Source organism: Balaenoptera acutorostrata, chromosome 15 (assembly GCF_949987535.1).
Source record: "Balaenoptera acutorostrata chromosome 15, mBalAcu1.1, whole genome shotgun sequence".
NCBI classification, from domain to species: Eukaryota; Metazoa; Chordata; class Mammalia; order Artiodactyla; family Balaenopteridae; genus Balaenoptera; species Balaenoptera acutorostrata.
Window position 1 is genome coordinate 14,711,989 of NC_080078.1, and position 18,170 is coordinate 14,730,158.

An 18,170-nucleotide genomic window follows, 5' to 3' on the forward strand; every position below is an offset into this window, starting at 1 on the left:
ATTTAATTTAATTTAATTTTTTTGGGCTGAGCCACTCAGCTTGTGGGATCTTAGTCCCCCAACCAGGGATCGAACCCACGCCCCCTGCAATGGAAGCACAGAGTCTAAACCACTAGACAGCCAGGGAAGTCCCTATAGTGAAAAAAATTTTAACTAGTCAAAATTAAATTAAAAATCGTTAAATTTGTTTCCTTAAATTACCATTTGCTATCGTATGAGTCTACCCAGAGTAAAATTAGAAGGTCTTCATGTTTTACAGATATAATAAGTACTCAAGACTTTTATATAATTCAAAACTAGTTATTCACCAACTAGTCCTATCAAAAAATGGTATTCTCATATGGCAATATCATAAATAATTCATAATCCAGTTGATACTAGTTTTTTTGTTTTATTTTGTTTTGTGGGCCTCTTATTTTGTTTTATTTTGTTTTATGGGCATGGGAAAATAGTTCCCCTGACACTCTTTATCTTGAAAACTTCAGAAAAGTTGAAAGGTACAGTGAAGACCCACGTTCCCTTCACCTAGATTCACTACTCTTGCTTGATCAATATCTATCTATAAACACACACACACACAAACACTTGTAATACACATGTATGTATGTGTGTGTTATGTATAAAAACAAAATTTTGCTGAACCACTTGAAAGTATGTTGCAGACACCACAGCCCTCACCCTTAAACTACTGCAAAATTCATCTCCAAGAAAAAGATATGAACCTACAGAACTACAACACCATTATTACAATTTGAAAAATTAACATAAATCTAATATTACCTAATAGAAAATTCAATTCAAATGTCCTCAAATGTCCAGACAATGGTCTTTTCTCTCCGATTCAAGATCAAAGTTTATACAATGCATTTGTTTATATTTCATTAGTCTTTTAAAATCTTAGAACAGTACCCACCCCATGTTTTATTGTTGTTGTTACTGTCTACAACGTAGACTCTTTAAAGAGCCTGGCCTGTTGTCTCCTAGACTGCCCCATGTTCTGGATTTGTCTGATTGTTTCCTCATTAGATTCAGGTTAAACTTTTTTGACACAAAATTGCATAGATGATGTCGCATACACCTTGCTACACATCATATCAGGAGGTACATAAGGTCAAGTTGTAACATAAATGATGATGTTAAATTTGATTCTTTGTAAAGGTACATGTTTCCCTTTATGCTTAGTAAATAATCTATGGGGGACTTTTTTTTCCCCACTGATTTATTTATTTTTGGCACGTCTAAGTGGTTTAGTTCCTGGCATGATGTTTTGAGACTATGTCAATATCTGTTCCTCAAATACATTTCACCTAATCCTTGCTTAAATCAATTATTACACTAGGGACTGCAAACAGGTAATTTCCTAATTCTATCATGCCTTCTTTATTTATAATCTGGAAACCTTCTGTAAAGACTTCCTCCTTACAAGAGACACGGAAGGACACTACATAATGATCAAGGGATCAATCCAAGAAGAAGATATAACAATTATAAACATATATGCACCCAACATAGGAGCACCTCAATACATAAGGCAACAGCTAACAGCTATAAAAGAGGAAATCGACAGTAACACAATAATAGTGGGGGAATTTAAAACCTCACTTACACCAATGGACAGATCATCCAAAATGAAAATAAATAAGGAAACAGAAGCTTTAAATGACACAACAGACCAGATAGATTTCATTGATATTTATAGGACATTCCATCCAAAAACAGCAGATTACAATTTCTTCTCAAGTGCGCACGGAACATTCTCCAGGATAGATCACATCTTGGGTCACAAATCAAGCCTCAGTAAATTTAAGAAAATTGAAATCATATCAAGCATCTTTTCTGACCACAACACTATGAGATTAGAAATGAATTACAGGGGAAAAAACGTAAAAAAAAAAACACATGGAGGCTAAACAATACGTTACTAAATAACCAAGAGATCACTGAAGAAATCAAAGAGGAAATCAAAAAATACCTAGAGAAAAATGATGATGAAAACACGATGATTCAAAACCTATGGGATGCAGCAAAAGCAGTTCTAAGAGGGAAGTTTATAGCTATACAAGCCTACCTCAAGAAACAAGAAAAATCTCAAATAAACAATCTAACCTTACACCTAAAGGAACTAGAAAAAGAAAAACAAACAAAACCGAAAGTGAGCAGAAGGAAAGAAATACAGATCAGAGCAGAAATAAATGAAATAAAAACAAAACAATAGCAAAGATCAATACAACTAAAAGCTGGTTCTTTGAGAAGATAAACAAAATTGATAAACCATTAGCTAGAAATGAAAAAGGAGAAGTTACACCAGACACCACAGAAATACAAAGCATCCTAAAAGACTACTACAAGCAACTCTATGCCAATAAAATGGACAACCTGGAAGAAATGGACAAATTCTTAGAAAGGTATAACCTTCCAAGACTGAACCAGGAAGAAATAGAAAACATGAACAGACCAATCACAAGTAATGAAATTGAAACTGTGATTAAAAATCTTCCAACAAACAAAAGTCCAGGACCAGCTGGCTTCACAGGTGAATTCTATCAAACCTTTAGAGAAGAGCTAACACCCATCCTTCTCAAACTCTTCCAAAAAATTGCAGAGGAAGGAACACTCCCAAACTCATTCTATGAGGCCACCATCACCCTGATACCAAAACCAGACAAAGATACTACAAAAAAAGAAAATTACAGACCAACATCACTGATGAATATAGATGCAAAAATCCTCAACAAAATACTAGCAAACAGAATCCAACAACACATTAAAAGGATCATACACCATGATCAAGTGGGATTCATCCCAGGGATGCAAGGATTCTTCAATATACGCAAATCAATCAATGTGATACACCATATTAACAAAATGAAGAATAAAAACCATATGATCATCTCAATAGATGCAGAAAAAGCTTTTGACAAAACTCAACACCCATTTATGATAAAAACTCTCCAGAAAGTGGGCATACAGGGAGCCTACCTCAACATAATAAAGGCCATATATGACAAACCCACAGCAAACATCATTCTCAATGGTAAAAAACTGAAAGCATTTCCTCTAAGAACAGGAACAAGACAAGGTTGTCCACTCTTGCCACTATTATTCAACATAGTTTTGGAAGTCCTAGCCACGGCAATCAGAGAAGAAAAAGAAATAAAAGGAATACAAATTGGAAAAGAAGAAGTAAAACTGTCACTGTTTGCAGATGACATGATACTATACATAGAGAATCCTAAAGATGCCACCAGAAAACTACTAGAGCTAATCAATGAATTTGGTAAAGTTGCAGGATACAAAATTAATGCAAGAAATCTCTTGCATTCCTATACACTAATGATGAAAAATCTGAAAGAGAAATTAAGGAAACACTCACATTTACCATTGCAACAAAAAGAATAAAATACCTAGGAATAAACCCACCTAGGGAGACAAAAGACCTGTATGCAGAAAACTATAAGACACTGATAAAAGAAATTAAAGATGATACAAACAGATAGATATACCATGTTCTTGGATTGGAAGAATCAGTATTGTGAAAATGACTATACTACCCAAAGCAATCTACAGATTCAATGCAATCCCTGTCAAATTACCAATGGCATTTTTTACAGAACTAGAACAAAAAATCTTAAAATTTGTATGGAGACACAAAAGACCCTGAATAGCCAAAGCAGTCTTGAGGGAAAAAAAAAGGAGCTGGAGGAATCAGACTCCCTGACTTCAGACTATACTATAAAGCTACAGTAATCAGGACAATATGGTACTGGCACAAAAACAGAAACATAGATCAATGGAACAAGATAGAAAGCCCAGAGATAAACCCACACACCTATGGTCAACTAATCTATGACAAAGGAGGCAAGGATATACAATGGAGAAAAGACAGTCTCTTCAATAAGTGGTGCTGGGAAAACTGGACAGCTACATGTAAAAGAATGAAATGAGAACACTCCCTAACACCATACACAGAAATAAACTCAAAATGGAGTAGAGACCTAAATGTAAGACCAGACACTATAAACCTCTTAAAGGAAAACATAGGAAGAACACTCTTTGACATAACTCACAGCAAGATCTTTTTTGATCCACCTCCTAGAGTAATGGAAATAAAAACAAAAATAAACAAATGGGACCTAATGAAACTTCAAAGCTTTTGCACAGCAAAGGAAACCATAAACAAGACGAAAAGACAACCCTCAGAATGGGAGAAAATATTTGCAAACGAATCAACGGACAAAAGATTAATCGCCAAAATATATAAACAGGTCATGCAGTTCAATATTAAAAAAACAAATAACCCAATCCAAAAATGGGCAGAAGACCTAAATTAAGATATTTCTCCAAAGAAGACATCCAGATGGCCTAGAAGCACATGAAAAGCTGCTCAACATCACTAATTATTAGAGAAATGCAAATCAAAACTACAATGAGGTATCACCTCACACCAGTAAGAATGGGCATCATCAGAAAATCTACAAACAACAAATGCTGGAGAGGATGTGGAGAAAAGGAAACCCTCTTGCACTGTTGGTGGGAATGTAAATTGATACAGCCACTATGGAGAACAGTATGGAGGTTCCTTAAAAAACTAAAAATAGAACTACCATATGACCCAGCAATCCCACTACAGGGCATATACCCTGAGAAAACCATAATTCATAAAGAGTCATGTACCACAATGTTCACTGCAGCTCTATTTACAATAGCCAGGACATGGAAGCAACCTAAGTGTCCACTGACAGATGAATGGATAAAGAAGATGTGGCACATATATGCAATGGAATATTACTCAGCCATAAAAAGAAACGAAATTGAGTTATTTGTAGTGAGGTAGATGGACCTAGAGTCTGTCATACAGATTGAAGTAAGTCAGAAAGAGAAAAACAAATACTGTATGCTAACACATATATATGGAATCTAAAAAGAAAAAAAAAGGTTCTGAAAAACCTAGAGGCAGGACAGGAATAAAGATGCAGATGTAGAGAATGGACTTGAGCACACGGGGAGGGGGAAGGGTAAGCTGGGACAAAATGAGAGAGTGGCATGGACATATATACACTACCAAATGTAAAATAGCTAGCTAGTGGGAAGCAGCCACATAACACAGGGAGATCAGCTTGGTGCTTTGTGACCACCTAGGGGGTGTGATAGGCAGGGTGGGAGGGAGATGCAAGAGGGAGGAGATATGGGGATATATGTATATGTATAGCTGATTCACTTTATTATACAGCAGAAACTAACACACCATTGTAAAGCAATTATAGTCCAATAAAGATGTTAAAAAGAAAAAAAAAAGTCCAAAAAAAAAAAAAAGACTTTCTCCTGTGCCTCCCTTTTTTTTTTTTTGAGTAGCACAAGGATTGATTTTTTTTAATTTGATGTAATATAATCCATTATGTTCATTGTATAATCATTATATTGATTTTTGATGTTCAAACTGCCCCATATTTGGCCTGTGGGAAACTCCTCAAGCTGGTTCCTATATCCTTTAGACACTGAGGACCTACCTACTCAACAAGACGTCCCAGGCTCATCTGTTACATTCCCTTCCCCAACTTGGAATCAGCCATTTCTTCAAGGAGCCCTAGTTCCTTTTAGTAGGGGAATGACTTTAGAAAACAAGATCTGAGTGCTTACTCTGTTTGTTTCTAGGTCTGTGGCATAATAAAGAATACATCTGGTCTTTGTCCCTAGCTCCTGGCACAGAGCTTCAAAAAACCCTGGCATTTCCTAAAGAGACAGAAGTGTCTTTGTTATGCTAATGAGGTGACTCACAGTGGGCCCCTAGATAGCTTCAGGAAGAGAGCTGGTCACCAGAAGACAATCACATAATGCAACTTTGGGCCAGCTGGATCTCCAGGGACATGAGGGGGATGGGAGGTTGGCTGGAGATTGAGTTCAAACACCTGGCCAATGATCTAATTAATCATGCCTACATAATGAAACCCCAATAAAAATTCTGGATGCTAAAGCTCAGTAGAGGGCTTCCCTGGTGGCGCAGTGGTTAAGCATCCACCTGCCAACCCAGGGGACACGGGTTCGAGCCCTGGTCCAGGAAGATCCCACATGCTATGGAGCAACTAAGCCTGTGCACCACAACAACTGAGCCGGCGCTCTGGAGCCCGCAAGCCACTACTGAGCCCATGTGCCACAACTACTGAAGCCCACGTGCCACAACTACTGAAGCCCACACGCCTAGAGCCCATGCTCCGCAACAAGAGAAGCCACTGAAATGAGAAGCCCGTGCACTGCAACAAAGACTCAACACAGCCAAAAATAAATAAATAAATAAATAAATTTATAAAGTAAAAAATAAAGCTCAGTAGAGCTTCCTAGGTGGTGAACACATTGATGGGGTGGGAGGGTGATGTGCCCAGATTCCACGAGGAGGGGGCACTACAAAACTGTAACCATAAGTCCCTGACTTATAATGGTTCGATGTTGCGAAAGCGATACAAATTTAGTAGATACCTTACTTCGAATTTTGAATTTTGATCTTCTCCCAGGCTAGCCATATGCAGTACAATACACTCTTGTGATGCCAGCAAGCCAAGGCTCCCAGTCAGCCACACAATCACAAAGGAGCATAAACAACCAAAACACTCAAAACCATTCTGTACCCATATAACCACTCTTTCACTTTCAGTACGCTATTCAATAAATTACATGAAACATTCAACACTTTATTATAAAATAGGCTTTATGTTAGATGATTCTGCCCAAATGTAGGCTAATTTAAGTGTTCTGAGTATGTTTAAGGTAGGTTAGGCTAAGCTTTGATATTTGCTAGGTTAGGTGTATTAAATATGTTTTTGACTTACAAAACTTTCAACTTAAAATGGGTTTATTGGGACATAACACCATTGTAAATCAAGGGAGATTTGTACAGTGCTTTCAGTGAGTTCTGAGTCATCCTAGCAAATTATCGAACGTGAGGGGATCGGACATGAGAACCCCCATACTTATGGCCAGTTGGTCGGAAGTCCAAGTGGACCCTTAGACTTACAGCTACCACTGAAGTGGGGACAGTCTTGCACAGGACTATCCCCTAAACCTGTGGGGTCTGACACTAACTCCAGGTAGTGCCAGAACTGAATTGAACTGCAGGTCATTTGAATTAACTGGGTGTTAGCTGGTGTCAGAATATGACAGGTCCTTTCCACAAACACAGCCACAAAATATTATTTATACGCGCACACACTTAAATTATAAATTTGCAAATATAACATGACAATAAACGTACATTTTTTAAAATCTTAAGTTCATACCAGCCTCCAAATCATACCACCTGGAAATCACATTAATGCATATGGATCTACTTTATTATTTTTCACAGCTGTACAACAATATTATACTGTGTGGGTACATCATGCTTTTTTCAGCCAGTATCCAACAGCTGTTGTTATACTTGCTGCAAGGCATAACCTTGTGCAGATGCTGCTTTGTATTTGTGAAGATGTATCTTCAAGGCAAATTTATACATCTGGGCCTGCTGGATCACGCGTAAATGCGTGTGAATTTGGTAAAGACTGCCAAAAGCCCCTGCATATGGGTATACCATTCTGGACTCCCATCAGAAAGGTATGGGTGCCTGTTTCCACAGAGCCTCACCAACTGTGTGTTGTCCAACTTTTGAATTTCTGCTACTTTTCTAGGTGAGAAATGTATATCAGTGTAGTTTTAATTTGCATGTCCTTTATTAAGAGTGAATTTGAGGATTTTTTCATGTTTAAAGTCTATTTGTAGAGCTTTTTCTGAGACTCGCCTATTCGTGTGTTTTTCCTATTTTTTTCTATTATTTTTTTTTCATTCAATTTTTAAGAGTGCTGTGTATGGTAGAAAAATTAACTCCTTCTTTATAGCATAAGGGGCAAATATTTTCCCTCACTTTATCATTTGTCTTTTGATTTTGTTTCTAGCCACATGAATTTTTTTAAAAATCACTGACATTCAATGTTTTATTGTTTCCAGATTTCAGATAATATACAAAATCTTTCTTCAAGTTTTAAATAATGCATCTAATTCTATTATTTACGTATTTTTCAACACTTATATCTCTGATTGGAGATCTAACTCAGATTGGAGTTTATCCTGATGTATGTATGAGGTTCAGAGCCAACTTATCTTTTCACGAGTAGCTAGCCAGTTGTCAACATCATTTATCTTAAAAGTATATCTTCCCCCTGGGGAAAAGAGGCACCCCTTTATCATATATGAAATTCCGTATATTCTTGGATCTATTCCTGGAATTTTATTTTGTTGCATTGGTCTGTCTGTCTCATTGGGAGCCAGTACCACAGTGTCAGTTACAGATGCCTTGTGGTAAGTTTAAATACTTGGTAGGGCCAGCCTTTCTCATTATGACTTTTGCCAAAGTTTCCCTAACTACCCTTGCATGTTTATTTTTCCACATGATTCAACCAGTCTAGCTCCAAAAAAAAATACCTTACTGGAATTTTAACGGGATTGCATCAAATGTATGTATTAACTTAAAAGAACTGACAGCGTTATAATACTGAGTCACCATATCTAAAAATGAGGAAGGTCTTGTCATTTGTTCAAGGCACTTTTACATCTTCCAGGAATGTTTTAAAGTCTTCCTCATAGAGATTTAAGATTATTTCTTCAGAAGTGCATCCCTATGTGCGTGCTTATTTTTTATTTTTTTATTTTTTATTTTTTTATTTATTTTATTTTTATTTTTTATGTAGCTGCTGTAAATGGGGTCCTCTCCCACCACAGTTTCTAACTGGTTATTATCTGGGAATATAAAGGGTGCTGACTTTTTACCTTACTATGGCCTGCTGCCTTACTGAACTGTATCATTTGAGTTTGTGTTAATTTTATCATAGGTTTTCCTGGATTTTTCCACAGTTTGCTTCTTTTGTTTCTAAGACTTATGCATTCGATACATTTTTACCTTAGGATATTCTCATTTCCCAAAACTCACACATAAATTGAGACTTTATATTTTTATATTATTGTATATATAATGTTATTTCAATTTTAGATCATTAGACTCTGCATAAAATCCTACTACACCGTACATTCTCTTACTCTTTGAGTAACTAAGACAATGACAACCTAGATGAACATTTCCTAGATTCCCAGGGCCTCCACCTAAGCTGACCTCAACACCCACAGACCACCATGCCATCCCTAAGCCCAACACCACTCGGTCTACGACAGGGAAGCACTTTTACATGAGGGTTCCACTGGGAATCTCAACACCAATCTCATCATGCTGCTCATCCTGTCATCTTCAGCCACAACACTGAGGAAAGTCCCTCTAACCATCTACCCTTTCCTCAGTTATGTCTGTTCTACTACGAGCTCATTTCCACAGGGCTGAGAAAGATTTTCACAAAACTCATGTTAAAATGGCCAAAAAAAGTATAAAACTCTCAAAACAGGAGGCAAAGAAATAAAACTGCCCAATTATGAGCTCAGACGGCCTATGCACCAATACAGATGCTAGATGTCAACCAACTGTAGGATCCCAGCTCACCATTTCCCAAAATTACAGTACCTTTTCTTTCTTCATACGATCCATAATCTTGCCGAGGTCTTCAACATCAATGACAGATTTTAGACTCTGATGGTCCTCAGTACCAGACTCTTCCTCACTGGTGCTCCCAAAGGGCTCTTCCTGTTAGAACATCAATGCTTCAGAAATACACTGTGCAAAGTAGCAAAGTGTCTAATATTCTTTCCCAGACTGTAAGTTCACTGGATGGACTTGAGATATTTTAGGCTAGAGGCCAGCCAGCCTCAGGCCAAATCTAAAGGAGCCCATCATTTACACATTATCTATGGCTACTTTCTTAATATGGCAGAGCTGATAGCTGCAACAGAAACAATACGGCCTACAAAGCTGCAGTGGAACCACGGAGTCTTAACCACTGGACTGCCAGGGAAGTCCCTACATTTTAAAAGCATAATTTTAAATGTATTATGGAGTTGGCAAAAACGTAAGGAATCCAAAGAGGACAAATATGAACTAAAAAGGCGAATCCTAGGAGGTAAGTGACACATGGAGCTGAGAGTATCTGCTGAATCTGTGGAACCTATTTTGACAGCAGGACAGGACAAGGGAAGAGCAGGTAAAGTTGAAGGGACGATACTAGGAGGAAATTCTTACACAGGAGACCAGAGTCAAAGCTGGGGACCCCACAAGGCTGCATCCTTGGTGTAAAGATAAACTAGAAAAAATGTTCTGTACAAGCAGAGAAAGCAAGATAAACAGGCACAGAATTTGGGGGAAAGAACAGAGCGAAGAATAGATGGTTAGAGGGATTTTATTTGGAGGTTTTAAGGTTTGTAGGAGGGGTGAAGAAAGATAATATAATACAAACTCAGAACCAAATTAAACTTGGGTTCCACTCTTAACTAGAAGACAATGGATCATGCATTCCATTTTCTGAAAGAAAATGACTCCCATCTAGAATTCTACACGCAGCCAAAGCATCAATCAACTGTGAAGATGGGATAAAGACTCACAGATATGAAAAGTCTGAAAATACACCTTTAAAACACCCTTTCTCAAAGAGCTACTGGAGAATGTGCTCCAAAAAACAAGAGTCAGTAGAGAGATAAGAGGATATGAGACACAAGAATTAGGGAACCCAAGAAGCTGGCGAGAGGAAGGCTGTGGATGGAAGACACAGGACTTCAGCTGCAGCAAGGCTTCGAGGGCAGCCACGCCACAGTGGAGCAGAAGGAGAGGGCACGCGAGAAGCCACCAAGAATCAGAAACAACTACAGAATACTGAAAAACAACTTTCAGTGCTGTTAGTTCTGGAATTAGTGATGGCTATAGAGAAATCAAAACATATGTAGCAACAGGGGACTTCCCTGGTGGCGCAGTGGTTAAGAAGCTGCCTGCCAATGCAGGGGACACGGGTTCGAGCCCTGGTCCACGAAGATCCCACATGCCGCGGAGCAACTAAGCCCATGCACCACAACTACTGAGCCTGCGCTCTAAAGTCCGTGAGCCACAACTACTGAGCCTGCGTGCCACAACTACTGATGCCCGTGCACCTAGAGCCCATGCTCCGTAACAAGAGAAGCCACCGCAATGAGAAGCCCGCGCACCACAACGAAGAGTAGCCCCCACTCGCCCCAGCTAGAGAAAGCCCGTGCGTGGCAACGAAGACCCAACGCGGCCAAAAATACAATATAAATAAATTTATTTTAAAAAATGCAGCAATAATCTTAAGGAGAATAAATGTATAAGAATGAAAATATAATAATCTAGTATATAGGGCAGATATGAATATGCACACAGTTACAATAATGACAATGAATAATGGTCCAACCAGAAAGTGTGATACAACCATACAAGAGAATAAGAGGAAGGGAAGTGATGCTGTGTGTGTGTGTGTGTGTGGGTGTGGGTGTGTGTGTGTGTGGGTGTGATTTTGAAATTTTTAAAAATCAATAGCAGGAAGGGACTATTATTTAAGAATATAAATGAAAAAGGTAAAAGAATTAAAAGTGGCTGCCTTGGGAAAATAAGAATTAGATAGAAACAGACAAGGAAGTACAGTTTTTAATTATAAGCCTCTAAGTACTATTTGAAGTCTTATATGTACAAGTGTTACTTTTGATTTCAAAAACATTTTTTAACTTAAATTTTTTAAATGTTAAAAACTATGAGTGGTATCAGCAAAAACGCCAGAGTAGGTAACTCTAAGGGCTTGTTCCCCCACAGACACACCTAAAAATTAAGCAAAAACCAACAGATGTCATTCTGTCAGAACTCTGAGAATTAGTCAAAGGCTTACAAAAACCAAGTAAACACGGAACCAAGAAAAAGGAAAATTAAAGTCAGATATATAGGTTAAATACAAAAGTCAGTATTACTGTAATTTTTGTTTATAATTCCTTTTTCCCTATATGATTTAAAAGACAAATGCATAAAATAACTAAAAATCCATGTTAATGGGCACACAACATGTAAACTCGTAATTTGTGACAACAGTAACATAGAGGGGATGGGACAGAGCTGAATAGGAGCACAGTTTTTGTATATAAAGGTGATATTAATTCAAATAGAGTGGTGTAAGTCAAAGAGGTTAACTGCAATCCCCAGGGTGACTACCAAAAAATAACTTAAAAATGTACAGAAATGAAAATGAGAAAGGAATCAAATTGGTACACCACAAAAAAAAAAACAATAAAACACAAAAGGCGGCAGTAATGGAAAAATTAAGGAACAAAAAGATGTAAAATATATAGAAAGTATAATGAAATGACAGAAGCGTTTGCTTATCAGTAATTATTATAAGTGAAAATGGGTTAAACTCTCCAATTAAAAGGCAGAGACAAGTAGAATGGATCAAAACAAAGAAGAAAGGGAACCAACTCCAAGTTGTCTACAAGAGACTCACATTAGCTCCAAAGATAAAAAGAGGTTGAAAGTCAAAGGATAGAAAAAGATATTCCAGGGAATTCACTGGCGGTCCAGTGGTTAGGACTCTGTGCTTCCACTGTAGGGGGCCTGGGTTTGATCCCTGGTTGGAGAACTACGATCCTGCAAGCCACGTGGCACAGCCAAAAAAAAAACATAAAAAAAAGAAAGAAAAAGATATGCCATGCAAATAATAACCAAAAGAGAGCAAGGGTAGCTATACTAACCTCAGACAAAATAGACTTTAAGCCAAGAATTGTTACAAGAGACAAAGGATATTATATATTGATAAAAGTATTAGCCCACCAAGAAGACTTAATGATTATAAACATATATGGACCTAACAGAGCCCAAAACATATGAAGTAAAAATTGACAAACTGAAGGGAGAAAAGATAATTCTACAATAGTTGGAAACTTCAATACCCCACTTTCAATAATGGATAGAACAACTGGATAGAAGATCAATAAGGAAACAGAGGACTGGGACAACACTATAATCCACTAGACCTAATAGATATATACAGAACATTCCACTCAAAAACAGGAGACTACACATTTTTCTCAAGTGCACATGGAATATTCTCCAGGACAGACCATACATTAGGCCACAAAAGATTAAAATCAACCAAAGTATCTTCTCTGATGACTGTGGAATTCAATAGCTTCTAAAGGAATAAAATACGTAAGAAAAAATTTAACCAAGGTAAAACACTTGGACACTGAAAACTCAAAATATTGCTGAAAGGAACTAAAGACCACATAAATAAATGGAAAGACAGCCCGTGTTCATGGACTGAAAGACTTTATACTGTTAGGATGACAATACTATTCAAAGTGATCTACAAACTCAATACACTCCCTATCAAAAGCCCAACAATGTGTTTTGCAGAAATGGAAAGACCGCTTCTCAAATTCATATGGAATTGCAAGAAATGGAAAGACCGCTTCTCAAATTCATATGGAATTGCAAGGAACCCAAAATAACCAAAACAACATTGAAAAAGAACAAAGTAGGAGGACTTCTGATGTCAAAACTTAACTACAAATCTACAGTGTGGTACTGACTTAAGGAGAGACATATAGATCAGTGGAACAGAATCCAGAAATAAACCCACACATCTGTGGACAATGGACTTTTGACAAGGGTGCTAAGTCCATTCAGTCAAGAAAGAATCGTCTTTTCAACAAATGGTGCTGGGAAAAATGGATCTACACATGCCAAAGAATAAAACTGGACCCTGACCTCACACCATACACAAACATAAACTCAAAATGAAGCAAAGACCTAAATATAAGAACTAAAACTATAATATTCTTAGAAGAAAACATAGAAATAACTCTTCATTACCTCGGATTTGGCAATGGATTCATATTATGACCCCTACAGCATGAGCAACAAAAGAAAATATGGACAAATTGATCTTCATGGAAATTAATAACTTTAGTGCATCAAAAGACATGACCAAGAAAGTGAAAAGGAAGTCTATATGGGAGGAAATATTTGCAAGTTATATATCTGGTAAGAGATAAACAACAAGGACCTACTGCATGGCACAGAGAACTATATTCAATATCTTGTAAAAACTATAAGTGGAAAAGAATCTGAAAAAGAATATATATACACATATGTGTGTATATATATAAATATATGTGTGTGCGTATATAACTGAATCACTTTCCTGTACACCTGAAACTAACACAGCATTGTAAATCAACTATACTTCAATAAAAATTTTAAAAATTAAAAAAATGAACAAACAAAAACAAAAAAGCCCTCAAGGAGACATCACTTCACACTCACTAGAACGGCTACAATTAAGAAAAAAAAAAAAGTGTTAACAAGGATGTGGAGAAATTGGAAGCCTTGTACATTGCTGGTAGGAATGTAAAAAGGTGCAGCCACTGGGGAAAACAGCTTGGTGGTTCCTCAAAATGTTAAACATAGAATGACCACAAGATCCAGCAATCCACTCCCAGGTATATACCCAAAAGAACTGAAAAGTTACTCAAACAAACACCTGTACATGAATATCATAGCAGCACTATTCACAAGAGCCAAAAGGTAGAAATAACCAGAATTCTCATCAACAGATAAACGGATCAACAATTCCATTCAATGGAATATTATTCAGCCATAAAAAGGAATGAAGTACTGACACATGCTACAACACGGATGAACCTTTTTTATGCTAAGTGAAAGAAGTCAGACAAAAAAGCTCACATATTAATGATTCCACTTGTATAAAATATCCAGAATAAGTAAATCCATAGAGACAGAAAGCAAAGTGGAGGTTGTCAGGGCTGAGGGAAAGGGAGTGAAGAGTGACTGCTTAATGGGTAAGGGGTTTTTTTTGAGGTGATGAAAAGGTATTGGAACTTGATACAGGCAGTGGTTACACAAAATTGGGAATGTACTAAATACCACTAGATTGTATGTATTTTAAAATGGTTAATTTTATGCTTTGCAAATTTTACCTCAAAATTTTTTTAAGTTTTTTAAAATGTTAGGAGCCAACTGGAGGGAAGATAAACAAATGAAAGCAAAAAGACTGGCTAGAAAAAGAGCAGAAAAATGAAACAGCAGCTGAAAGGCACAGAACAAAGGAAAGGCTTGTTTCTTATTTGCTTTCTGTGTTTGTTTAAACACAGGTGATTCCAGAGCACATTTATGTATTTCTGGGGACCACCTAGTAGAGAGAGAGAGATTAACAGTGCAGGGGAGAGACACACAATATATGAAGGAACAAAGTCCTTGATCCCAGAGCATGCACAGAGTGGGCTTGACAGGAACTAGATACTTGGTCTCCGTGGCAGAAAAGATGGCAGGATTTGTAGACAGGGCGGGGAGGCTCTAAGAGAATTCTCTGTCGGCTTCCTATGAGAGCTGGAGGAAGGGGTGGGGGAAAGAGAGCACTGAACAGTGGTCTTGGAGAGTGAGAGGATGCTGGAGACTGGGGGCAGTTCTGGCTGCACACCTGAGCCCATGGTCACCAATCTGTGGTCAAAGAGAAGGCAGACAGGTTCCAACCTGGCTTGGGGCTTAGCCAACTGGGTTGGAAGAGGGAGTGGACGGCAAGGGAATTGAAGATGTTTTTAAGAGAACGAGTATAAAATTTAAAAACTGGGTAAAGACAGAAGTGAAGTAAGCAGTTAGCACTACCCTGTGAAAAAAAACATGGGGTCCAAAGAACTTTAAAGTAAGAGCACCAGAGAGAGCTCAGAGCTCAAGTCATAGGGACATGAAATGTCAGAGGTGAGCATGGAAGTGGGAGGCCGAGGTCACTGGAGAAAATGGTTCCTGGGGGTGTGAAGGCCAGGAAAGGGACAGGATAAATCATCTATGTGGATGGCTCAGCCACCAAGAGGAATGACAGGAACAACGGTGGCGAGAAAGACAGGGAGTCAGAATGTCAAGTTATTCCCAAATGATGCAAGCGACCAGGTGGCCCAAAGACAACAGCAGTGATACAGCCTGATGTAACACGAGCTTCAAAGGAACTGGGGTATCTGAAGAAAGAGAAATTTTTAGAATGTGAGGGATGAAAGAGAGGAATCTGGGATGACTTGCAGCCTTCAAGTCTGAGTGATTAATGGAGTAGTTAAATAAAAGAGGTCAGGAGGAATATGTGGTTTGGGGATAAAAAGATATGAGCTCAGCCGGGACATACTCAACTTCTCCAGACCCGTTTCCTAACCTGCAAACCGGGGTAGAAACCTACTGGATTCCAGCAATGCAACAATTAAAGAACATATTTAGGAAAGCACCCAGCACAACATGGCTTTTCCTAGGATCCCACTCTCTCTAGAACAACCCCACATGAGTTGCAGCTCTTCCTTCTAACCAGAGGCCAAGGAAAGAGCTTCCCAGGACAGAGGAGAGGTTCAGCACCTCCAAATGCAGGCGGAAAACAGGGAGACATGGACACGTGGGCTCCGTACCTCAGCGTCTCTCTGATGAGATCCCTCTTGAGCGTGAGGCCCTGGCTCCACTGCCTCCGAGCCGTGCTGATTAGACTCGCACTTGCCTTTCTTGCAGTTGCCACCACAGCGTTTTCTCTCTCCTTTACAGAGCGCCTGCAGCCGGGAGATGAACCTAGCCTTCCACGCTGTGAAGTCGGCCTCGATGCTGCCGTGTTTGCTTTTAACCACGTCGCAGTCACCCTCCCCTCGGGACATCACGCGATGGGCGCCGAGCATCCAGAGCCACTTGTCCACGTTCTTCCCCACCTGCAGGAGGACGAGACAGGTGAGCTACAACAGTCCTCCAGATCAGAGGCTGGCAGCCTGCTCTGCGACAGCCTGGGGTTCCGCTGGGGCCCGGTCCCCGGCCACTGCTAGGAAGGAGGAACTGCTCAGGCAAAAGGGCTTCAGGCCCTCCAGCCGTTGATACGTTCGGGTAGGATTCTGCAGAAGATTTTTTTTTTTTTTTTTTTTAACTATAGGGACCGACAAATTCTTTTGTTAAACTAAGGGTTAGTACCTGATGAAGGATTTGAAAACTTGTCTTCTAAATCATGGTCAGAATGAAATCACTCAGTAGCAAAATCAGTTTCTTCTAAAATAAAGCCTCTGGGGCCAAAGACCATTAAACAACAAAGTACAAACGGAGCCCATTTGGCAAGACTCATGATTTCATAAGCCAGAAATGCATTTTATTACAGCATGAAGCACTTAAGCTGAGGCACAGGAGTTATCAAGAAGTACAATTAAGAGTTCAAAAACTTAACAGGCTTCCTAAGTGGCAAGACAGTAAACAAAATATTTACATATCTGAATTTTACCTTGTGTCTACTTCCTTTGAAAATATGGGGGGGGGGCAGGCATGGAGAATACACATCTTGATAGAACAGTTGGATGAAAACAACTTTTACAGAAAGATCTCCACCTTCACCTTTCCTCACATTCTACCAAAGATAGGTGAGCCGAGCTGTGCTCACATCTGGGGAGAGGGACACGTAAAAAAATTCTGATCGCTTTTCAGAACGACTAAGAAACTGAGAGGCTCCACATTTTTCTTTTTTAAAGTATAGAGAATGCAAAGGCAAAGGAGCCAAGTTAATTTCACTCAGAAAAAAGGATCCAGGAGAATAAAAGAAAACAATATTTTATTACATAAAGGGCAGTGAATGTTTTTCTTCTATTTCATTACTTTAAAAAGTAATGATTAGGGACTTCCCTGGTGGTACAGTGGTTAAGGCTCCGTGCTCCCAATACAGGGGGCCCGGGTTCGATCCCTGGTCCGGGAATGAGATCCCACATGCATGCCGCAACTAAGGAGTCCACCTGCCACAACTAAGGAGCCCACAAGCCACAACTAAGGAGCCCACCTGCCACAACTAAGACCCGGCACAAACAACTAATAAATAAATAAAATTAAAAAAAAAAAAGAAAAGAAAAGTAATGATTAAAAGACAAGTTAACTGTGTGAAGAGTTAGTTTGGGCAGTAAAGGTCACTCCACAACAGAACAGGTCCCAAAGAATCAGGGACCTTCCATCTACAAGGTCCTGCCTGGGGACAGGAGGCTAGACTCTGGCCATGAATACAAGCCGCTAAGACGCTAGACAATAGGAAGCATTTTCATTCATTTTATTCAATAAAAATTTACTGAGAGCCTCCTATACGGTAGCAATTCCCAGCGATAAAAAGAATAACACAAAAAGTTTATTAATAAGTACCAAAGAGTGTGGATTGTCTCACATACACCCACATATATGTACCTGTGTAGGTGACTTTTTTTTTTCACTTAAGAGAATG

At 38.7% G+C, this 18,170-nt stretch overlaps 1 protein-coding gene across 2 annotated transcripts in view; it reads right to left on the bottom strand.

The window, feature by feature from the left end:
- LOC103017871 (S-adenosyl-L-methionine-dependent tRNA 4-demethylwyosine synthase TYW1) overlaps positions 1–18,170 on the bottom strand; it is a 214,919-nt gene that overhangs the window by 187,431 nt on the left and 9,318 nt on the right. For both annotated transcript variants that reach the window (XM_057529605.1, XM_007186512.2), the window contains exons 6-7: positions 16,354–16,641; positions 9,530–9,649 (exon numbers count right to left, since the gene is read on the bottom strand). In XM_057529605.1, coding sequence (XP_057385588.1) covers positions 9,530–9,649; positions 16,354–16,641 — 408 coding nt within the window. The remainder of the gene's footprint in view (positions 1–9,529; positions 9,650–16,353; positions 16,642–18,170) is intronic.